Source organism: Rana temporaria, chromosome 12 (genome assembly GCF_905171775.1).
Source record: "Rana temporaria chromosome 12, aRanTem1.1, whole genome shotgun sequence".
NCBI classification, from domain to species: Eukaryota; Metazoa; Chordata; class Amphibia; order Anura; family Ranidae; genus Rana; species Rana temporaria.
In genome coordinates, this window is record NC_053500.1 from 101,163,203 (window position 1) to 101,188,451 (window position 25,249).

Genomic DNA, 25,249 nt, shown 5'->3' on the forward strand with positions numbered 1-25,249 from the left:
TTTTACATGGCCCAGGAGCACCAAACTTCTGGTACTCAAGTATGCAAATATCAATTTCAGCTATGAAGTTGGCACTTGGTCCCAGTTCCTGGGGAAAGGGAAAGGACAAGCAGCGACTTCTTAACCACTTCAGCCCCAGGAGGATTTTCCCCCTTCTTGACCAGGCCATTGATTGCGCTTTAACTGACAACTGCACGGTTGTGCGACATTGTACCCAAACAAAATGTATATCCTTTTTCCCCCCACAAATAGAGCTTTCTTTTGGTGGTATCTGATCAACTCTGCGGTTTTTATTTTTTGCGCTATAAACAAAGAAAGAGCGATGATTTTGAAAAAAACTTTTTTTTTTTACTTTTTGCTATAATAAATATTCAAAAAACAAAAACAAATGTCTTCATCAGTTTAAGCTGTATATTCTTCTACATGTTTGGTAAAAATAAAAATAAAATCGCAATAAGCCTATATTGTTTGGTTTGCACAAAAGTTCATAGCGTCTACAAAATAGGGGATAGATTGGCATTTTTTTTAACTAGTAATGGCGGTGACCCCTCCGATTTATATCAGGACTGCAAAATTGCGGCAGGCAGATTGGACACTTCTGACACTATTTTGGGACCATTGACATTTATACAGTGATCAGAGCTAAAAATAGCCACTGATATAAATCGAAAATACCTCATGGAGTGGGATTGTGTAGGCAACGAATAATAGAAATTTCAAAAATATATATGAAAAAATATAACAATTTATTACAAAAATAAATACAACATGTACAAAATTATTAAATATCTCGAGAGTTATATGAATACACATAATACAAAACAAAACATAGATGATGCAGATACTGTCCGGCATACGGTACCATCACCATTTGGGAGGTAAGTTGTAGCTGAAAAGCCGACGCATTTCGAATGCTACGCATTCTTCATCATGGCATAAAACAAGTATTGCATCTGAAGTAGAGCAAAAAATGTTATATATATTAAATACATTCACATTATATCATTGTATTCTCTTCATTGAAATGCAAAAGCACATATACATCCTCCTCATCAAATAAGGAAAAGGCACAAATATCAATGAAGAAGACTCACCTATTGCTTAAAAAATTCCACGCCCAAGAGTGTGGGGCAAGAGGCCCCCCAGTATTCTGGGACCCTGATGTCTCCTATGGCAGGTCGCACCATATAAACAAATCCCTATTTGAATGTCACTCAGAGTGGATAGAACCAATTGGTTCAATTTAAGTGGTGTTTTGCAATCCTATATAAAGGAGATATCAAAAAATTGTATCAAAAAATAAGCCAGTGTTTGAGCATCAATTCATTGGTTGGAAATTGTATTCCAAACCGTTCATGAAAAACTCACCACCAGTAGTTTGAAATCTTGTATCCAAAACGGGGCTGAGTGCAAGTAGGTCCTGAAAAAGATTTTGGTTTCCCCAGACAGATTCCCCTTAGAGAGGAAAGACAGCTCCTTGTTCTCCTAAATGTGGAGAGGGAATGACACCACCTAACCCTCTTGGCCCTCCTTAAGTACCTACCTTAACTCTGTTCAGGTGCTGTAATCCTCCCCCTCATCACCTATCGATTCCAGCTTCTTGTTTGTAGGAAGCCATGTGTGGCTCCTTCTAGTTTTCAAAGAGAACCGCCGCTATTGCGAGGCGCATTACAGCGCCGTCATTGAGTATGTACATGTCGGCGTCACTTCCGGGACCGGAAGTATCGCCGCGGCCATTTTGGTAGTGGGATTCGATTGCCATTCGATTCACTACCGCGGCCATTTTATTGGTTGGTTATATCAGAGATGTCTAAAACATCTCAACCGGATCCGGAAGTTCCCCGGCGGCCATTTTGGAAAAGGGCCTAGACGTGAGTTGAGCGTCTGGCATATATATTAAACAGGAAAAGACAACCTGATTGCAGAAATAAACTCATAAGGGGCGGTAGTAGGAGGGTGAAAGCGTTCAAGTATGACATTGATCACAGCTTGAGAAAATCACAAAGGCAGAGTCAGCCCGGATTTAAGTATATTTGGGTAAAGCACTGTTCTCCTGCAGTTCTTTGGTGAACCACTGGGAGACATTTTTAGGAGTAAAAAGCCACAGCTGCCTTCTATATCTACCCAAGAGGATATAACTATCACCCTTATGGTAAATTTTATGACATTTGGGTGCAAAGCCCAAAGTCTCCCCTGGCAGCTGATGAGTCAAACAAATTAGGGAAAGAATGGAAACAACCTGCAGATTGACCCTAGAGACACCGATGTCCCATTGACCGGGGTAATTGGCCAATGTCCCACACCTCTGAGCCATAGAACCAGGAAAGCAAAATTAGGTTGAATAAAGAAACAAATTATCAATATCCACATTATGACAATGAATCCCTTCAAATCAATCCGCATAAATGCAGCGGAAGGGAAAAATTAAGTCAAACAACATATCAATTATAAAAACAATACCAAAAAATGCACATACAATAATAAGAATAAACAAAAAACCCCCCATATTTCTAAGTGTCATATTTATATTAGGCCCTAACCTGAAATTGTCTACTATCTTCACAGCAAAGGGAAAAAGAGGGAAGTTTTGTAAAATATGAGGAAAAATCTACCAGGGAATCAAAACCAGAGATGAAACTCTTCATCTCTGATTGGAATCCTAGTCGGTTTTGCCAGAGGAGAAACCCTCCAAAAAAGGCCTAAAACTCTCACTTTCGTTGAGGCCGGGGGGTGTAGTGGCCCTTAGATACCTAATCCAACGCATTTCGCGCTGCAGTAGGGTCTTGTTCCAGTCACCCCCTCGTAAGGGAATCTGTATACGGTCCAACACAGTGAAATTAAGGTCAGGCATATGATAGCCATGGTGCTTGGCTACATGTCGACCCAATGGGAGATAGAGATTACAAATGCGCATAGAGTGCATATGTTTCTCTATTCGCTTGTGTAGTTCTTGTTTGGTTTTACCCACATAGAAAGAACCACACTGACACTGCATGAGGTATACCACTCCCCGTGTTTTGCAATTCGCAAAATGTTTCAGGGAGAAGGTATCCCCATTAGGCAGTGTCAGTGTGGTTCTCCTCCCTATAACGGAGGATTGGGCACATGCCCCGCAAGGATAGGTGCCAAATGTTTTGCAAGGATCCTTTTTGCTAGTACCTTTGTACTCACTTTGAACCAACAGTGTACCTAAGGAAGGTGCTTTTTTAAAAGTAATTTGTGGCTGATTAGTAATTAGATTTTTCAAAATTGGGTCTTCTGTCAGGATAGGCCAGAACTTGGAGATCGTCTTCCGGATTTTTTGATGTTCATTGGAGAAATTTATGATAACCCTAGTGTTAGATTCTTCTTTTTTATTAATATTCTTCAGTTTAAAGATAAGGGACCGTCTATTTGTATCTCTCACTCTGTTGAAGGCCTTCTTCAGGCTGGTTTTAGTATAGCCTCTTATCAAGAGGCGTTCAGTTAGCAGGTCACTTTCCCTTTGGAAGTCAGAATCCGTGGAGCAGTTCCTCCTAAGCCGAAGGAACTGACTGTATGGAATAGATTTCTTCAGAACTTCAGGATGAAAACTCTCCGCGTGAAGCAGAGTGTTTCCCGCCGTCTCTTTTCTGAATAAAGATGTGCCAAGTGCACCATCCAATTCTTTAAAGATACGGGTATCCAAAAAGCTGACCTCCTTGTCGTTGTATGACATGGTAAAGAAAAGATTGAAGCTGTTGATGTTCATCAGCCTCAACATCTCTAGAAGTTCATTCTCCAGACCGTCCCAAACAATAAAAATGTCGTCTATGTAGCGCTGCCAAACAAGGATGTTGGCAGCGCACATAGACGCATTTTCACCCAACAAAAATTCCCGCTCCCACTCCCCCAGGTACAGGTTTGCGTATGAGGGTGCACAGCACGTCCCCATAGCAACACCCTGTACCTGGAGGTAGTGGGAGCCTTGGAAAAGAAAAGTGTTATGCTGGAGGATGAAATCCAGCATAGTCAAAATAAAATGATTAAACTTCCAATCTGTGGTTGGTCTTTGTTTAAGTACCCGCTCAATGGCTTCTAAACCCAGTTTGTGCGGAATACTATTGTAAAGTGATTCAACATCTATAGTAACTAGGATGGCATCTGGAGGTATAGTTAGATCCTCCAGCATCTGAAGAAGATGGATTGTATCTCTAGTATAGGATGGTAGATCAAGTACATGGGGCCGGAGGTACTGGTCAATTACTTGACTAACACCTTCAGAGATTGATCCATTGCCAGATATGATTGGACGTCCCGGCGGATCTTGCAAATTTTTGTGCACCTTTGGTAGGGAATACATGGTCGGTTGTCGTGGGTGCTGTGTTCTAATGAAGTCCCAGACATCTTTAATAATGTTACCATTACTGTAAAAACTATACACGAGCTCATAAAATTCCCCATTGAACCTGTCCACAATTGCTGCTGTGATTTTCCTATAGCATTGTTTATTGTTCAATATTTTTAGGCACATTTTCTCGTAGTCAATGTTGTTCATCAGAACTACATTGCCGCCTTTATCTGATGCTTTGATTATCAGATTGGGGCTATTTTTGAGGGTTTTTAATGCATGTTGCTGCTCAATGGTCAGATTTCTATGGTTTGTGTCCTTTTTTAGCATTTCCAATTCTTTGGAAACCTGTTTCACAAATAAAGAGATAGCTGGATTCAAACTCAAAACAGGAAATTTGTTAGATTTCCTTTTAAATTTCCTGTTTTGAGTTTGAATCCAGCTATCTCTTTATTTGTGAAACAGGTTTCCAAAGAATTGGAAACGCTAAAAAAGGACACAAACCATAGAAATCTGACCATTGAGCAGCAACATGCATTAAAAACCCTCAAAAATAGCCCCAATCTGATAATCAAAGCATCAGATAAAGGCGGCAATGTAGTTCTGATGAACAACATTGACTACGAGAAAATGTGCCTAAAAATATTGAACAATAAACAATGCTATAGGAAAATCACAGCAGCAATTGTGGACAGGTTCAAAGGGGAATTTTATGAGCTCGTTGATAGTTTTTACAGTAATGGTAACATTATTAAAGATGTCTGGGACTTCATTAGAACACAGCACCCACGACAACCGACCATGTATTCCCTACCAAAGGTGCACAAAAATTTGCAAGATCCGCCGGGACGTCCAATCATATCTGGCAATGGATCAATCTCTGAAGGTGTTAGTCAAGTAATTGACCAGTACCTCCGGCCCCATGTACTTGATCTACCATCCTATACTAGAGATACAATCCATCTTCTTCAGATGCTGGAGGATCTAACTATACCTCCAGATGCCATCCTAGTTACTATAGATGTTGAATCACTTTACAATAGTATTCCGCACAAACTGGGTTTAGAAGCCATTGAGCGGGTACTTAAACAAAGACCAACCACAGATTGGAAGTTTAATCATTTTATTTTGACTATGCTGGATTTCATCCTCCAGCATAACACTTTTCTTTTCCAAGGCTCCCACTACCTCCAGGTACAGGGTGTTGCTATGGGGACGTGCTGTGCACCCTCATACGCAAACCTGTACCTGGGGGAGTGGGAGCGGGAATTTTTGTTGGGTAAAAATGCGTCTATGTGCGCTGCCAACATCCTTGTTTGGCAGCGCTACATAGACGACATTTTTATTGTTTGGGACGGTCTGGAGAATGAACTTCTAGAGATGTTGAGGCTGATGAACATCAACAGCTTCAATCTTTTCTTTACCATGTCATACAACGACAAGGAGGTCAGCTTTTTGGATATCCGTATCTTTAAAGAATTGGATGGTGCACTTGGCACATCTTTATTCAGAAAAGAGACGGCGGGAAACACTCTGCTTCACGCGGAGAGTTTTCATCCTGAAGTTCTGAAGAAATCTATTCCATACAGTCAGTTCCTTCGGCTTAGGAGGAACTGCTCCACGGATTCTGACTTCCAAAGGGAAAGTGACCTGCTAACTGAACGCCTCTTGATAAGAGGCTATACTAAAACCAGCCTGAAGAAGGCCTTCAACAGAGTGAGAGATACAAATAGACGGTCCCTTATCTTTAAACCGAAGAATATTAATAAAAAAGAAGAATCTAACACTAGGGTTATCATAAATTTCTCCAATGAACATCAAAAAATCCGGAAGACGATCTCCAAGTTCTGGCCTATCCTGACAGAAGACCCAATTTTGAAAAATCTAATTACTAATCAGCCACAAATTACTTTTAAAAAAGCACCTTCCTTAGGTACACTGTTGGTTCAAAGTGAGTACAAAGGTACTAGCAAAAAGGATCCTTGCAAAACATTTGGCACCTATCCTTGCCGGACATGTGCCCAATGCTCCGTTATAGGGAGGAGAACCACACTGACACTGCCTAATGGGGATACCTTCTCCCTGAAACATTTTGCGAATTGCAAAACACGGGGAGTGGTATACCTCATGCAGTGTCAGTGTGGTTCTTTCTATGTGGGTAAAACCAAACAAGAACTACACAAGCGAATAGAGAAACATATGCACTCTATGCGCATTTGTAATCTCTATCTCCCATTGGGTCGACATGTAGCCAAGCACCATGGCTATCATATGCCTGACCTTAATTTCACTGTGTTGGACCGTATACAGATTCCCTTACGAGGGGGTGACTGGAACAAGACCCTACTGCAGCGCGAAATGCGTTGGATTAGGTATCTAAGGGCCACTACACCCCCCGGCCTCAACGAAAGTGAGAGTTTTAGGCCTTTTTTGGAGGGTTTCTCCTCTGGCAAAACCGACTAGGATTCCAATCAGAGATGAAGAGTTTCATCTCTGGTTTTGATTCCCTGGTAGATTTTTCCTCATATTTTACAAAACTTCCCTCTTTTTCCCTTTGCTGTGAAGATAGTAGACAATTTCAGGTTAGGGCCTAATATAAATATGACACTTAGAAATATGGGGGGTTTTTTGTTTATTCTTATTATTGTATGTGCATTTTTTGGAATTGTTTTTATAATTGATATGTTGTTTGACTTAATTTTTCCCTTCCGCTGCATTTATGCGGATTGATTTGAAGGGATTCATTGTCATAATGTGGATATTGATAATTTGTTTCTTTATTCAACCTAATTTTGCTTTCCTGGTTCTATGGCTCAGAGGTGTGGGACATTGGCCAATTACCCCGGTCAATGGGACATCGGTGTCTCTAGGGTCAATCTGCAGGTTGTTTCCATTCTTTCCCTAATTTGTTTGACTCATCAGCTGCCAGGGGAGACTTTGGGCTTTGCACCCAAATGTCATAAAATTTACCATAAGGGTGATAGTTATATCCTCTTGGGTAGATATAGAAGGCAGCTGTGGCTTTTTACTCCTAAAAATGTCTCCCAGTGGTTCACCAAAGAACTGCAGGAGAACAGTGCTTTACCCAAATATACTTAAATCCGGGCTGACTCTGCCTTTGTGATTTTCTCAAGCTGTGATCAATGTCATACTTGAACGCTTTCACCCTCCTACTACCGCCCCTTATGAGTTTATTTCTGCAATCAGGTTGTCTTTTCCTGTTTAATATATATGCCAGACGCTCAACTCACGTCTAGGCCCTTTTCCAAAATGGCCGCCGGGGAACTTCCGGATCCGGTTGAGATGTTTTAGACATCTCTGATATAACCAACCAATAAAATGGCCGCGGTAGTGAATCGAATGGCAATCGAATCCCACTACCAAAATGGCCGCGGCGATACTTCCGGTCCCGGAAGTGACGCCGACATGTACATACTCAATGACGGCGCTGTAATGCGCCTCGCAATAGCGGCGGTTCTCTTTGAAAACTAGAAGGAGCCACACATGGCTTCTTACAAACAAGAAGCTGGAATCGATAGGTGATGAGGGGGAGGATTACAGCACCTGAACAGAGTTAAGGTAGGTACTTAAGGAGGGCCAAGAGGGTTAGGTGGTGTCATTCCCTCTCCACATTTAGGAGAACAAGGAGCTGTCTTTCCTCTCTAAGGGGAATCTGTCTGGGGAAACCAAAATCTTTTTCAGGACCTACTTGCACTCAGCCCCGTTTTGGATACAAGATTTCAAACTACTGGTGGTGAGTTTTTCATGAACGGTTTGGAATACAATTTCCAACCAATGAATTGATGCTCAAACACTGGCTTATTTTTTGATACAATTTTTTGATATCTCCTTTATATAGGATTGCAAAACACCACTTAAATTGAACCAATTGGTTCTATCCACTCTATGAGTGACATTCAAATAGGGATTTGTTTATATGGTGCGACCTGCCATAGGAGACATCAGGGTCCCAGAATACTGGGGGGCCTCTTGCCCCACACTCTTGGGCGTGGAATTTTTTAAGCAATAGGTGAGTCTTCTTCATTGATATTTGTGCCTTTTCCTTATTTGATGAGGAGGATGTATATGTGCTTTTGCATTTCAATGAAGAGAATACAATGATATAATGTGAATGTATTTAATATATATAAAATTTTTTGCTCTACTTCAGATGCAATACTTGTTTTATGCCATGATGAAGAATGCGTAGCATTCGAAACGCGTCGGCTTTTCAGCTACAACTTACCTCCCAAATGGTGATGGTACCGTATGCCGGACAGTATCTGCATCATCTATGTTTTGTTTTGTATTATGTGTATTCATATAACTCTCGAGATATTTAATAATTTTGTACATGTTGTATTTATTTTTGTAATAAATTGTTATATTTTTTCATATATATTTTTGAAATTTCTATTATTCGTTGCCTACACAATCCCACTCCATGAGGTATTTTCGATTTATTTCTAGTACTATGGGATGATGGCAACCACATGCTATCATATGTGAGTTGGTTCTTTTTTCCTAAAATAGCCACTGATTACTGTTTAAATGTCACTGGCAGGGAAGAGATTAACACTAGGGGGCGATCAAGAGGTTAACTGTGTTCCCTAGGAGTGTTCTAACTGTAGGGGGGATGGAAATGATTAGGGGAGGAGACCGATCGAGGAACACACAATCTGTCTCCTCTCCCCTGAGAGAACCAGGATTTGTGTTTTTTTTTTAACAAGAAAAGGATTTGTATGTTTACACGCGCATCGGCTCTGGGGACATGCGGTGGCTTGCGCACCTGCTTTGACATCTTAAAGGAGCGACGTATAGCTATGTCGACTTGCGCAGCTGTGCCAACCTGCCACAGTATAACTGCGGCAGCTGGTTGGCCAGCTGTTAAACAAATATAAAGAAACAAACTATGTATGTAGTGATAATATATAGATAGATAGATAATAGTATATTTTACCTTAATTATTATTCAATAAATATGTAAGCCAGAAACTACACATATACAGTATAAGCTGAATATTGCGTTAGATCCAGTGTTAATTTTGATGTCAAATTTCAATTCAGTTTTACTCATAGTTTTTTGACTAAAATGCCATTTTAGTTTTAGTCGTATTTTAGTCTACTAAAATACACTGAAGATTTTATTTCGACTAAAACTATTCAGATGACTAAAATACATCTTACTCGACTACAATCAAATGGGATTAGTTAAATTGCAAAGCATTATTTTCTCTAGAATTTCCAATCTCATATACTCCTGGGTTAAAAATCTAATAACATGTTATTATTTATGGTATTAGGGTTTGGACATGCAATATAGACATAGTTAGTTTTAAAGTTAAATTTTGATTTGGTTTTAGTCATAGTCCTTTGATTAAAATGCCATTTAAATTTTTGTCGTATTTTAGTCATCTGAATTGTTTTCGTTTTAGTCAACTAAAATAGTGTTAATTTAGTTAACAAAATTAACAGTGTTTATGTCAAAGAAAAACAATAAAAAGTCATACAAAAGCAATACATTTGCTTTATCCAAGCCAAAGTCTTGAGTTGCTGAGCTCTGGTTATTATGTACCTGCAATTTCTTTAGCTGCTGCAGTTGGTTTCTCAGCTCACTGGCATTGTGCTGAAGGTCATGGAGATGAAGCTGCATGTGAAGGCGAGTGATTGCTTTACTCTGGTCTGCAGGGGTGGAAGAAGATCCCGAAGTGGACAGAGGGGTACCAGCATTTTGATATCCAGAGGCTTGAAGTAACAAATAACAGATGTGTTAAAAATAAGTGCATCATCACAGAACAAAAAATAAACACATAAATAATAGAGCAACAATATATCACCATTATACAATAAAGAAACTCATCTTGATATTGCAGAATATACTGTATATGATTGTTTCCAAATGCTTACATTGACAAATACTATTATAAAAATTATAATAGTATCAAAATAGTTTTATAATATTTACTGGATAATCAGGCAAATTAGGTATGGCACAATACTTTCCAGTTTTACACCTAAAAGAACAGTCATGATATATGAAAAACCATCCAACGCATTACTTATGAAAAAAAAAAATGATTTTGCTGTTTTAGGGCCCTTTCACATGGACGCGTCCGTGTACGGGCTCCGCTTTGCTCAGCAGGGATCGCTCCATTGATCCCCGCTGAGCAGGCAGATGACAGGTCTGTCTCTGCACATTGTGCAGGGACCGACCTGTCAGAGCACCGCTCTCCTCTATGGAGGATCGGATGAAGACGGACTGTAGAGTCCGTTTTCATCCAATCTGCCAGACAGATCGGACCACTACCCTTTATGTTGAATAGATAAGGAGAAAATGAACCGGGGAAAAAAACAAAAAACTGTAGATCCTAAACCTAAGGTCCCTTTCACTTCTTGCAAATGCGTCCAAACAGAATTAACCTGCTCAGTGTGAGATCTCTCCACAGATCCCCGCAGAGCAGGCAGATGACAGAATGTCCGTTTCGATCCGATCTGCTGGACGGGTGGCAAACATATCACAATGCGTCTATTTTTAGCGGATTTTGGCAGATCCGATGCCTGGCGGGTGTCAGCGAACACGTCTGCTGACATCCGCAGCCCCATATGGGTGGCCCAAACCGGTCGGCCTGAAAAACTGACAGGCGGACCCGATTGATCTGCTGGTGTAAAAGGGGCCTAAATTGGATGGTCCATTAAGAGTTAAACAAACAACAGCCAGAAAACCAAAACACCGTGGGCCAGATTCAGAAAGAAGATACGACGGCGTATCTCCTGATACGCCGTCGTATCTCTGAGTCCGGCCGTCGTATCTATGCGCCTGATTCATAGAATCAGGTTACGCATAGATATGCCTAAGATCCGACAGGTGTAAGTGACTTACACCGTCGGATCTTAGGCTGCAATTCCAGGCCGGCCACTAGGTGGCGCTTCCATGTCTTTTACGAGTCAAATATGCAAATGAGCATTTACGCCGATTCAGAAATGAACGACCGCCCGGCGCTTTTTTTTACGTCGTTTGCGTTCGGCTTTTACCGGCGGAAAGTTACCCCTGCTATAGCAGGGGTAAGTGTGGCGTATCCTATGTTAAGTATAGCCGTCGTTCCCGCGCCGAGTTTTTAATTTTTTACGTCGTTTGCGTAAGTCGTTCACGAATACGGCCGGACGTAATTTACGTTAATGTCGAAACCAATGACGTCCTTGCGACATCATTTGGAGTAATGCATGCTGGGAAAATTTGCGGACAGCGCATGCGCTGTTGGATCGGCGCGGGGATGCGCCCGATTTAAATAGTACACTCCCCCTAGCCGCGGAATTTGAATTCCGCCGGGGGATTTACGATACGCCGCCGCAACTTTAGAGGCAAGTGCTTTCTGAATAAAGCACTTGCCTCAAAAAATAGCGGCGGTGTAACGTAAACGTAACGTAAATCAGATCAGATCCGCTAACCTATCTGAATCTAGCCCATAAACTGTAAGCCAAAGCCTGGCACTTAATTTTTTTTAACCAGTCAATATTTTGCCAATGATTCCTTCATTCTTAAAGCAGAACTATACTCACTTCTCCAGCAATCCAATAACCACAAGCTCCCTTGCCAGTGCCAAGATCTTGCTGACGTCTTCAGGGTTCAGGATCACTGCCTATCTTGACTGGCCTAGTCGGGTGACAATTCCCGTGCATGTGTACAGGAGTTGGTTCATTCTAGCACCCACCCAGAGGTTGATCACATCAGCAAGGATTGCTTCCGTGCTTGCTGTGGTCAGTTTGTATAAGTAAATGAGAGACACAGATTTGTATTTGCATTCAAAGGAACAAACTAATACACAAGAGGCTGCTATTTGTGAGAGAAATATACCTTAAAGGATAAGTTCATCTTTTTGGCAGAATTTCAGTTTTCACGATAGAGTTTTCCAATGCCATTTATGGCCCAGCCATCCCAACATGCTTTTCGCTCACTTGCCTTACCCACAGGATGTTTAGAATCTTGTCAGTTTATTTGAATTTTTGAAAGGATTTTCAGATTTCATCACTTCCCGTAGAAGGTCTCTCAGCTTTCACTTCCTGTTAGGTCATCTCCCAGAAGCCTTCACTTCCTTGTTGCATCACAGAAGAGGGTGTGATCACCACTCTGGACCACACCTCCCTCATTACAATACCACCTTCCACCCACTTTCTTTACAATATTATTTTACAATCTCCTTTGGATCTCCCATCAGCTATGTAGTACAAGGGCTTGTCTGATTTGATACAAATGGATTGTTCAGGTGTGCCATCCTATTCCATAGTTCTAGTAAATCTAAAGAAAATTGTACAGAGATTGAAGAATCAGATTGCATAGTGTATCGTCATCTTTACACAAGTACATAGGATGGAGTGAAAGGAGACACTCAGTTGGCAGGCCCGCTCACATCTCCAGGTAGTGAAAACTCACATTCCAGCATGTTTGTTTTGGGTGTTTTTGAGCGTTTTCACTCGGCAAGCATAGGGCAGTTCATTCACTTGATTGGGCTGCCTTACACACAACAATCGTCCCAGGGAAGCTCCAGAACTTAATTTTTGTGAAGCATGCTACGTTTCCCGCAGTTATTTTTGCATTTGCTGCATTTGGGCAGCCCTTAACTGCTTGCCAACCAGCCGCCGCAGTTATACGGCGGCAGGTTGGCTCTGCTGGGCGAGAGCAATGTATGAAAAGCGATCAGTCGTTTCCCCTAGTGAGGCCACCCCCTACAGTTAGAACACACCCAGGGAACATACTTAACCCCTTCCCCGCCCCCTAGTGTTAACCCCTTCCCTGCCAGTGGCATTTTTATAGTAATCAATGCATTTTTATAGCACTGATGGCTATAAAAATGCCAATGGTCCCAAAAATGTGTCAAAAGTGTCCGAAGTGTCCGCCATAATGTGGCAGAAAAATAAATAAAATGCCATAAAACTACCCCCTATTTTGTAAACGCTATAACTTTTGCGCAAACCAATCAATAAACGTTTATTGCGATTTTTTTTTACGAAAAATATGTAGAAGAATACGTATCGGCCTAAACTAAGGAAAAACATTTTTTTTATATATTTTTGGGGGATATTTATTATGGTAAAAAATATTCATTATTTTCACAATTGTCGCTCTATTTTTGTTTATAGCACAAAAACGAAATACCGCAGAGGTGATCAAATACCACCTAAAGAAAGCTCTATTTGTGATAAAAAAATTACGCCAATTTTGTATGGGAGCCACGTTGCACGACCGCGCAATTGTCAGTTAAAGCAACGCAGTGCCGAATTGCAAAAAGTGCTCTGGTCTTTGACCAGCAATATGGTCCGGGGCTTAAGTGGTTAACATGTAATGACAACTCAAGCACGATGCACATTTGCAGCATTGCTGAAACACATGGCAAAATGCAAATTATTTGTGTGGTTTGCCATGCCTTTGGAAACACACAGATGTGAATGGAGTCTCATTGTTCTAGTGTAAACACACCAATTTTACTTTCAGGCCCCATTGACACCTAGAGTAGTGAGAGTACATGTTTTTTGGCTTGTTTTTCCAGTGACACACAAAGGGCAGACCACTGACTTCAATGGGCTGCACTACATGTGGCAAAGTAGCTCAGGGCACATTTGAGCAAATTTTTTACTGCATTCATCACCTGTTTTTTCATGTGGCAAAATGTGCGCTTGCTTTTGTGTTTGGTGTGTGGTTAATAAATGAATAAAGCGCAACACTTTACACTATACATTCTGATTGTACAATCTCAAATTCACCAAAACTATATAATAGGAGGACACACCATCCACACCACAATCACCCTGTATCTAATCAGGCAGGCCTTTGCACTATATCAGGGGTGACCTGTGGGCTGCATGTGGCCCCAGGGAGTTTAGGATGCAGCCTGAAGGAACGCTGGGAAGCCAGGCACAAGTGCAGAAATGCCAGGGATGCTGAGAAAATATGGTTAATAGGAGAAGGGTGTGCTAATGAGGTCAGCTGGTAAACTCCTTCCTGTGTCTTACTGGTTTATCTACCCATGTCTAATACAGCAATGGAGAAGGTAAGGTCTTGTTCTCAAAATGAAAGAAATCTTGTCGTTTTCCTCTAACTGAAGTACATAATACTGCATATTAATACATAGGGGAGCAGGATTTTAGAAAAAAGAAAAGAAAAATGTGAAAACTTAGCCTAAGCACATAGGGCCGGATCCACGTACAGCGGGCGCAACTTAATTTTTGGGATTTAAGTTGCACCGCCGCAAAATTTCTACCTAAGTGCCCGATCCACAAAGCACTTACCTAGAAATTTTCAGCGGTGTAACTTAAATCCGTCCGACCCAATCTAATGGGGCGAGTCCCATTTAAATTAGGGGCGCTCCCGCGCCGGACGTACTGCGCATGCTCCCGACGCGATTTTACCAACGTGCTTTGCGCGAAGTTATGTTGCGCCGAGTTTTGTGAATCGCGCCGGGTAAAAAAAATTGCGTCGGGAAAAAAAAAAGATGCGGCGGAAAAACAAAAATTTGACAGCGTCGCGGGAAAGAAGGGTCTGCTTTTACATGGTGTACTAACTTTACACTTTGTAAAAGCAGCCCTAATTTTGCGTTTGCAAACTAACAACTTACGGAGACTTCACGAAGGGATCTCTGTAAGTGCTAATTTGCATACCCGACGTGGAATTTCGACGAGAAATGCCCCCAGCGGCGGCCGAGGTACTGCATCCTAAGATCCGACAGTGTAAAACTAATAAACCTGCCGGATCTTAGGAATATCTATGCGTAACTGATTCTGTGAATCAGTCGCATAGATAGAAACAGGGATACGACGGCGTATCAGTAGATACGCCTGCGTATCCCTTTTGTGGATCTGGCCCATACTGTACATGCTGCAATAAACTTCAAGGTAATATACACTTTAGTATCATGTAACCATTTACAGGAAAAATCATGAGACAATAGATAACAAAACAGTCACAAGTGTACCTACTTGTTTTGTCCCCACTGGCTGACTCGGTTTTCTCACTACAAAAGAGGCATAATATAAGAGTGTATAGCAGAACATAGAAAATGTGACAACATCATAGTTTGCTTCTCCCACATTACCACTCACACATCTAAAGTAAATAAGTCAGGATTTTTATGTCACCTTAGGGACAATTCTAGAAGCAAACCATGCCTCCTGTTCTTTTTATTCAGTAATTTTTAGATCAAAAAAGTGCCAATACTGGGCACTTTCACCCCCTTTCTTCCCAGACCAATTTTCAGCTTTCAGCGCTCTCGCACTTTCAATAACAATTGCGCGGTCATGCTACACTTTACCCAAATTAAATTGTTATCATTTTGTTCACACAAATAGAGCTTTCTTTTGGTGGTATTTATTCACGACTCTGTTTATTATTTTTTGCAATAAAAGCGAAAAAAGAGCAGAAATTTGGAAAAAAAAACATTATTTTTTCTATTTTAAAAGAAATCCATTAAAATCTAATTTTGTCATAAATTTAAGCCAAAATGTATTCTGTTACACGTCGTTGTTAAAAAAAATCCTGTTAACTATATAATAATTGGTTTGTGTGATCACAGACAAATGTATGCAGATGATAATTGGGACATGTGATTTTACTGTTACATATGTAGGGGACAGGTGTTTTTACTGTGTGGGGACATGTGTTTTGGGGACACTATTTTGGGGACTTGTATGTTTACATTGTGTGGGGACAATAGGCTGGTGATCAGTGTGTAAAAAACAGCTCATACTCACCGATCATTGGCCGGCTGCAGCTATCTGCTCTCTTCTCCTCACTGACAACTTTCGTGTGAGGAGAGGAGAGCCGATCGCCTAGCAACCGGCTCTCTATTTACATCACATGACGGCTGTGATTGGACACGGCCATCATGTGATCAGGAGGGCCAATCACAGAGTCCTCCTGCCGATCCAGATGACACGAGCGCATCGGGATCACGCACGTGCTATGCCCCTCCTTTTGAGGGACGTTCCCAAATGTCCACTCAGAAGGAGGAAACGCCCACCCGGCTGGTACAGTGGCCAGGTGGGAAGTAGTTAAGGAATACATGGTTTCTACTGACGAAATTTTGCTTTGCTTTGCATCTACGTAAAATATTATTATAGTAAAATTCTATTTCCTGACTGAAAATACAGAACAATACAAGTACAATACAGGACACAGGCTCTTAATCATTTACAATGTGGCCCCACTGGGCTTTGATCCGTGGGGCCGCAAATTTGCATATCGGTGCACTCCCAGCACAGAGACTGGGGTCTCAAAGAGAGTCCCGGGCCCCGTTCTAACGATCGGGACCCGGAACGTCAGATTCCCGGTAACCTGATCGCTGTGATAGCCACCATCACAGTGATCAGTCACTGTAAATGCCCGCCCCCTGTCTTTTCTGTCTCTGTGAATGGACTACACAGATATTTTGGGCCAGATTCTCGTAGGAGCGTGTATCTTTGCGGCGGTGTAACGTATCCGATTTACGTTACGCCTCTGCAACTTAGACGGGCAAGTGCTGTATTCTCAAAGCACTTGCTCCGTAAGTTGCGGCGGCGTAGCGTAAATCGGCCGGCGTAAGCCCGCCTAATTCAAATTTGGATCAGGGGAGCGTGTTTTATGTAAATGTACTGTGACCCGACGTGATTGACGTTTTTCCCGAACGACGCATGCGCCGTCCGTGGAATTTCCCAGTGTGTATTACTCCAAAGTACGCCGCAAGGACATCATTGGTTTCGACGTTAACGTAAATGACGTCCAGCCCCATTCACGGACGACTTACGCAAACGACGTAACTTTTTCAAATTTCGACATGGGAACGACGGCCGTACTTAACATTGGTACGCCGCACTTACGCCACCATAAAGCAGGGGTAACTATACGCTGGGAAAAGCCTAACGTAAACGGCGTAACTTTACTGCGTCGGCCGGGCGTACGTTCGAGAATTCGGGTATCTAGCTAATTTGCATACTCGACGCGGAATTCGACGTAAGCGCCACCTAGCGGCCAGCGTAAATATGCAGTTACGATCCGACGGTGTAACACAGTTACGCCAGTCGGATCTACGGGAAATCTATGCGTAACTGATTCTAAGAATCAGGCGCATAGATACGACCACGCAACGCAGAGATACGACGGCGTATCTGGAGATACGCCGTCGTATCTCCACTGAGAACCTGGGCCACTGTATCTTTCTCTGTCCTTGCAGACGGATGTCTATTGTTATATTCAGATGCACGATTAAGAATCCCAGGGAAGATTGTGGCATTGTTTGATCACCTCACCCTTTTGAAGAGGACAGTTCCTATTTATTTAAAGAACACGATTTTCCTTCCATTTTTTCTTATAGAACTCACTGGAGATTTTTTGTCAGGATTTTTTGTCACCATTTATATGATATCACCATTTATTAATTTTTGATCTATTTATTGATTTATTTATTTTTTGTGGATATTTTTTGTTGATATTTTTTGTGGACACCTACCTCAGTAGTTCTTTCAACTACAGTTTGGAGCGCTTATCACAATTTTTTTGCATCTGTCCTTGCAGAGATCGGAAAAAAAAAAAAAAGAAAAAAAAAAAACACTTACCGACCGCGCCATAGCCGAATGATGGCTACAGTGCGGCTCGAAAAACTCTGGGAGGGCGTACATTGACGTCCTCCCAGAATAACGCACCCCTGGGGCGCACACAGGAGTGCCCTTGACCACCAGGTCCAGAGGACCCAGCGCATCACGGTAAATGGCCGCTGACAGCCGCCGTTTACCACGTGATCGCTCCGTCAAATGATGCCGGTTCCTCTCTCCCCTCTCTGTACAGATCGGTACAGTGTGAGAGGAGAGGGGGAGAGATCAGTGGCAGCAGTGCTGTGGGCTGGATCTGTAGTGCCCACAGCGCTGCTCTGTGACAATTGCAGTCACATCCAGCCATCCCTGCATACCCAGTACTCAGCCATCCCTGCATACCCAGTACTCAGCCACCCCTGCACACCCAGTACTCAGCCACCCCTGTACACCCAGTACTCAGCCACCCCTGCACACCCAGTACTCAGCCACCCCTGCACACCCAGTACTCAGCCACCCCTGCACACTCAGTACTCAGCCACCCCTGTATACCCAGTACTCTGCCACCCCCCCCCATACCCAGTACTCTGCCACCCCCCCCCCCATACCCAGTACTCAGCCTTCCCTCCATACCCAGTACTCAGCCACCCCTCCCTACCCAGTACTCAGCCATCCCTCCCTACCCAGTACTCAGCCATCCCTCCCTACCCAGTACTCAGCCATCCCTCCCTACCCAGTACTCAGCCATCCCTCCCTACCCAGTACTCAGCCATCCCTCCATACCCAGTACTCAGCCATCCCTCCATACCCAGTACTCAACCATCCCTCCATGCTCAGCCATACTCAGTGATACCCTGCCATACTCTTCCATACTCAGCGATACCCAGCCATGCTCGGTGATATTCAGCTGTACCCAGCCATACCCAGCCCTACTCTGCAATACCCAGCCCTACTCTACCATACTCTGCAATACCCAGCCATACTCGGTGATACCCAGCCATACTCGGTGATACCCAGCCATACTCGGTGATACCCAGCCATACTCGGCGATACCCAGCCATACTTGGCGATACCCAGCCATACTCGGTGATACCCGGCCGTACTCGGCGATACCCGGCCGTACTCGGCGATACCCGGCCGTACTCGGCCTTTCTATGTGGCCAGGCTGTGGAAAAGTCTCCCGCATGTGGTATCGCCGTACTCAGGAGGAGTAGGAGAATCTATTTTGGTATGTACATGCTATGTGTTAGAAATATTGTATGAATTGACAACTTTGTTTAAAAAAAAAAAAAAAAAATATGTGTTTTCATTTTATTTCTACATTTTCCAAAAACTTTTAGAAAAAAATGACATGTTCAAAAGACTCACTATGCCGCATAGATTATACGTTGGGGTGTTTTATTTCCAAAATGGGGTAACTTTTGGGGCGTTTCCATTGTCCTGTTGCTCGGGAGTAATAGCAGAATGTGTTTTGGGGTGTAATTTGTGGTATGCACATGCTGTGTCTGAGAAATAACCTGCTAATATGACAATTTTGTGATTTTTTTTTTTAAATAAAAACAAAATCTTGACTTTGCAAAGAATTGTGGAAAAAAATTATAACTTAAAAAAAAATCACAATGCCTCTTACTAAATACCTTGGAATGTCTACTTTTTAAAAAGAAGCCTGGAAATATACCTGGTAGAAACATGTGAACACAAGCCCGAGTGGCAGCCTTTGAAATCTGTAAAGTTTAGATGCTCAAAAGCACATGCACTAACAGATCTGGTACAGTGTTCTTTAAAAAAAGGTGTAAACCCTATTCTTCAGACTAAAGGCCTTAATAATAATAATTTGTCTGACCCACCTAGCATTGGTAGAGTGGAACCATAAGCGAGCAAAGAGGGAATCCAAATGTGTAAAGGATGCAGAAGCTAAACGGTACACCACAACCAAACTTGACATTTTTTTTAGGATGTTTTAGATCAGGACATAAAGAGAAAGACTGGTTAATGTTACATAGTTGGTAAGGTTGAATAAAGACATCATCAACCTGTACTACCGTGTTTCTCCGAAAATAAGACCGGGTCTTATATTAATTTTTGCTACAAAAAACACACTAGGGCTTATTTTCGGGGTAGGGCTTATTTATTTACTGTATTAATATTGTATACGTTGTACAGGACGCCGTGGCTGGGTCCTGGAAGGACGGTATATTTCCCCTCTGTTTGGACTGTGGTGCCTTTAAGGGTACAGAAAGGGTTAACACACCTGTCTAAGGAAGTAGTTTAAAGCAGACAGGAAGCTGCAGGTGAGGGAGAAGCAGTGTAGGAGAGTCCAATGCATGGTGAATGGTGGACAAGGAAAGCTGTGGAAGCTATGAAAAGCTGTGAAAAGCTGTGAAAGGACTTGGCAGTGTCCTGCCTAAAAACCTGCTACTGAAGGACTTACCTGGAAGGACTGTTTAACTGCGATAGCAGTTCTGAGCTGTACAAGTCGGTGAGACTGTTATTTCTTCCGTTTTTACTGCTGCTAAGCCATTTAAGTTAATAAACCTCAGTTTTGATTTAAGAAGCCTGTGTCCTGCGATCAAGCTGGTCCCCCAAACATTACACTGGTGCTCGAATGCGGGCAGGACAGAATAACAGGCATAAGAAGAAAAAAACAAAAACAAAAAAAAAAAAAGTTTTTTTTTCCTTTTGCATTGGACTTTATATTGAACTGACATTTAAAGGGACAGTACATTGAATTTATGTCCTGGGTTAAAGCTGCACAAACATTGAAAGTTGAAGCAATGGAGGAGCTAATTAAACAGCTGACCCTGGCTAACATACAAGCGCAAACTTACCACAAAGAGGCGCTGGCTCTGCAGCAAGAAAATACTCGCCTGTTGTTGGCCCAGTTAGCAGCCCAGCAAGGGGTTATGCAGGCTCAGATGACTGCCTTAAAGGAAGCGGTGCAGCAGCTGTCTCAGGTTCAGGAGCCAGCGGCTGTTGCCCCTGGCAACCAGGTGACTGTGAGGGCAAGCCATTTTCTACAGAAATTGTCCCTGAGCGATGATGTAGAGGCATTTCTTGCTACGTTTGAGAGGACAGCGGAGAGAGAAGGATGGTCTCAGGACCAGTGGGCCGGCCTCATAGCTCCTTTTCTCACTGGAGATCCTCAAAAAGCCTACTTTGACCTGCCACCAGATGATGCTAAAGACTATCAAAAGCTAAAGGCAGAAATTCTGGCTCGTCTGGGGGTGACTACGGCCGTTCGGGCCCAACGTGTACACCAATGGAAATATCGTCCAGATCGGCCACCCCGGTCTCAAATGCATGACCTGGTGCAACTAGTAAAAAAATGGCTGCAGCCTGAGGTGTTGTCTGGCCCCCAAATCGTGGAGCGGGTCGTGCTGGACCGATACCTGAGGTCCCTGCCAGATGACCTCCAACGGTGGGTCAGCCATGGAGACCCCAAAACAGCAAACCTCCTTGTTGAGATGGTGGAAAGATATACAGTGGTGGAGGACCTGCTCGGACCTACCAAGCGCATAGGGCCTAGTCTGCCACGGCCTGTTCGACCAACTGCTGCCCTTCGAAAGGATGTTCCAAGGAGCCCTGGGACAAACACCCCGGAAGGCCAAGAGTCACCTCCTCAGCGTTCTGTTCCTGTTCGGAGAGGAGGGGATGTACAATGTTGGCGATGTCATTCCTGGGGTCATACCCGGGCACACTGCCCACTGCAAGAGGAGCCCATGGAATGCGGGGTTCTTCGGAGGGGGTCCTTTTGTGCCCGTAAAGTGTGCACCACACACCTCGACCTGGATGAGGAAAAGTTTGAGTGTGAAGTCCAAGTGAACCACCTCCCTGCCCGGGCTTTGTTGGACTCTGGAAGCATGGTAACCCTGGTTCATCCTAGAGTGATTGGGAAGATCGGTCCGGTAAGAAAAACTTTACGGGTGGTATGCATTCACGGGGACACTAGAGAGTACCCGCTCATCACGTTGTCTATCTCCTCAGCATGTGGCACTGTTATTTAAGAGGTGGGGGTGGTAAAGAACTTGGTGCATGATGTTATAATAGGACGAGACTGTCCATTGTTTACAAAACTGTGGGAACAAGGAGAACAATTCAGAGACTGGGGAGAAACTAGCCCCCCTGTTCCTGCTGCTGAGAGGGATAACCCTGAACTGCCAAACGTTAATGTGGACCCAGATGAGGAAAATGCTGGGGGAAGAGGATGAGGAAGTGGCCTCTACCCCTGCGTTGCCAGATTTGGGTGTTCCCCAGGGGGCATTTGGGACTGCTCAGATGCAGGACCCCACTTTGGCCCATGCACAAGTTGTAGTAGTAAATGGGGTTCCCCAAGAGCCAGGTGCGAATGAGAGGTGGCCACACTTTGCAATATATAATGAATTGCTGTATCGGGTTACCAAGGAGAGAGAAAATGTGGTAGAGCAATTGTTGGTACCCCAACAATATAGACTAAAGGTTCTGGACCTGGCCCATGACGATGTGTTAGGGGGACACCTGGGAGTTGAAAAAACGGAGGCACGGATCACCGACCAGTTTTACTGGCCAGGTCTGAAAGCAGAGGTAAAGAGATACTGTGCCTCTTGTCCCACCTGTCAGTTGACCGCTCCGGTGACTCATTTTCGGAGCCCTTTGGTCCCTCTGCCCATAATTGAGGTCCCATTCCAGAGGATAGCCATGGATATAGTGGGTCCCTTGGTAAAGTCAGCTCGAGGTCACTCCTACATATTGGTGATTCTTGACTATGCCACCCGATATCCTGAGGCGCTACCCCTGCGGAATACCTCCTCAAAGGCCATTGCCCGGGAATTATTCCAGATGTTTACACGGACGGGTTTCCCCAAGGAAATACTCACAGACCAGGGTACCCCGTTTATGTCAAGGGTTATGGCCGATGTGTGCAAGCTGTTCCGGATTAAACAGCTACGCACATCGGTCTACCATCCCCAAACGGATGGGTTGGTGGAACGCTTTAATAAGACCCTTAAGTCTATGCTCAAGAAAGTGGTACAAAGGGATGGGAAAGATTGGGACTGCCTGTTACCAGCTCTCCTGTTTGCTATCCGGGAAGTGCCCCAGGCCTCCACGGGGTTTTCGCCCTTTGAGTTGGTATATGGGCGGAGACCTCGCGGACTTCTTGACGTGGTTAAAGAGGAATGGGAAAGTGAACCTGTTCAGCATAAGAGTGTCCTGGAATATGTCTCCCAAATGCAGGAAAGGATCCAAACCGTGATGCCGCTAGTCAAAGAGCATTTGCAAAAGGCCCAGGAGGCTCAACGACGGGTCTATAACAGGGCTGCTAAAATAAGGCACTTCCAAGTGGGGGATCGAGTAGCGGTGCTAATTCCCACTGTGGAAAGTAAGTTCTTAGCCAGGTGGCAAGGACCCTTTGAGGTTGTGGAAAAAGTGAAAGAGGTCAATTATAGAGTCCACCAGCCAGGCAAGAGGAAATCGTATCAGATATATCATGTCAACTTGTTAAAGCCCTGGACAGACAGGGAACCAGTGACCTCCCTGGCTAGTGCAAGACTTGAGCCACAGGTTGGGGTGGAGAGTGTCCAAGTAGCAAATACCCTATCTAAATACCAAAGTCAGCAGGCAAAGGAGTTCTTGCAGAGAAATAAAGAGAAGTTTTCAGACTTGCCAGGGCTAACTAGTATCATAGAGCATGATATTATCACGGAACCTGGAGTCAAAGTTTTTGTCAGGCCCTACCGCATCCCAGAGGCTCAAAGGAAGGCCGTTTCAGAGGAAGTAAAGAAGATGCTAGACCTGGAGATCATTGAGGAATCGCAGAGTGAGTGGTCGAGCCCGATTGTGTTGGTACCAAAGCCCAACGGGACTCTGCGATTCTGCAATGATTTCCGGAAACTTAATGAGGTTTCACGGTTTGATGCCTACCCCATGCCCCGGGTAGATGAACTTATTGAGAGACTAGGTCCAGCCAGGTATATCACAACATTAGACCTTACCAAAGGGGTATTGGCAAATCCCATTAACTAGAGCTGCTAAGGAGAAAACTGCTTTTTCTACCCCAGAGGGGAGTTTTCAGTACAAACGAATGCCTTTTGGACTGCAAACTGCTCCAGCCACGTTCCAGCGAGCAATGGATAGGATTTTACGACCTCATCGAGAGTATGCCTCAGTGTACTTGGACGACATAGTCATTTTTAGCAGAGACTGGGAGTCACACTTGCCCAAAGTCCAGGCAGTACTGGACTCTCTCTGGAAGGAGGGGTTTACAATAAACCCTGAAAAATGTGCTTTGGGAATGGAGGAGGTGAAATACCTGGGCTATATCGTGGGTAGAGGGGTGGTGAAACCTCAGGTCAGCAAGGTAGAGGCTATAAAGAGTTGGCCCCGCCCCCTCACAAAAAAGCAGGTACGTGCATTCCTGGGCATGGTGGGATACTACAGGAGGTTCGTACCCAACTTTGCCACATTGGCGGTTCCATTGACCGATCTGACTAAGGGTCGGAAATCGGTCATGGTCGAGTGGAATGCAGACGCTGAGAAGGCTTTTTTGGAGCTCAAGTCAGCACTGTGCCAACACCCTGTCTTGATAGCGCCCAATTTTTCAGAAGAGTTTGTTGTCCAAACTGATGCTTCCGATGTAGGATTGGGAGCTGTATTGTCACAGGTTGTTTGTGGTGAGGAACACCCAGTAGTCTTCCTCAGTAGAAAGTTGACACCAGCAGAGAAAAACTACGCTATAATTGAAAGAGAGTGTCTGGCCATTAAGTGGGCTCTGGAGTCCCTCAGGTATTACCTCTTGGGGAGGAAGTTTAGGCTCATTTCTGATCATGCCCCTTTAACATGGATGAGGCAGGGTAAAGGGACTAATGCCAGGATTACACGTTGGTTCCTGGCGCTCCAAGAATTTAGGTTTGTAGTGGAGCATAGGCCCGGGAGACTGCATCAAAATGCAGATGCCCTCTCCAGAGTCCATTGTTTGAGCTCCACTGTTGCCTCCACCTCCTTGGCGTTGGGGCACAGGGGGGGATATGTACAGGACGCCGTGGCTGGGTCCTGGAAGGACGGTATATTTCCCCTCTGTTTGGACTGTGGTGCCTTTAAGGGTACGAAAAGGGTTAACACACCTGTCTAAGGAAGTAGTTTAAAGCAGACAGGAAGCTGCAGGTGAGGGAGAAGGAGTGTAGGAGAGTCCAATGCATGGTGAATGGTGGACAAGGAAAGCTGTGGAAGCTATGAAAAGCTGTGAAAAGCTGTGAAAGGACTTGGCAGTGTCCTGCCTAAAAACCTGCTACTGAAGGACTTACCTGGAAGGACTGTTTAACTGCGATAGCAGTTCTGAGCTGTACAAGTCGGTGAGACTGTTATTTCTTTTGTTTTTCCTGCTGCTAAGCCATTTAAGTTAATAAACCTCAGTTT

The 25,249-nt window shown here is 43.7% G+C and overlaps 1 protein-coding gene across 12 annotated transcripts in view; it reads right to left on the minus strand.

Moving 5' to 3' along the window:
- Positions 1-25,249, minus strand: part of SRCIN1 (SRC kinase signaling inhibitor 1) — a 461,563-nt gene that overhangs the window by 154,434 nt on the left and 281,880 nt on the right. For all 12 annotated transcript variants that reach the window (XM_040329863.1, XM_040329861.1, XM_040329866.1 and 9 more), the window contains 2 exons: positions 15,278-15,312; positions 9,885-10,054 (listed from right to left, as the gene is read on the minus strand). In XM_040329863.1, coding sequence (XP_040185797.1) covers positions 9,885-10,054; positions 15,278-15,312 — 205 coding nt within the window. The remainder of the gene's footprint in view (positions 1-9,884; positions 10,055-15,277; positions 15,313-25,249) is intronic.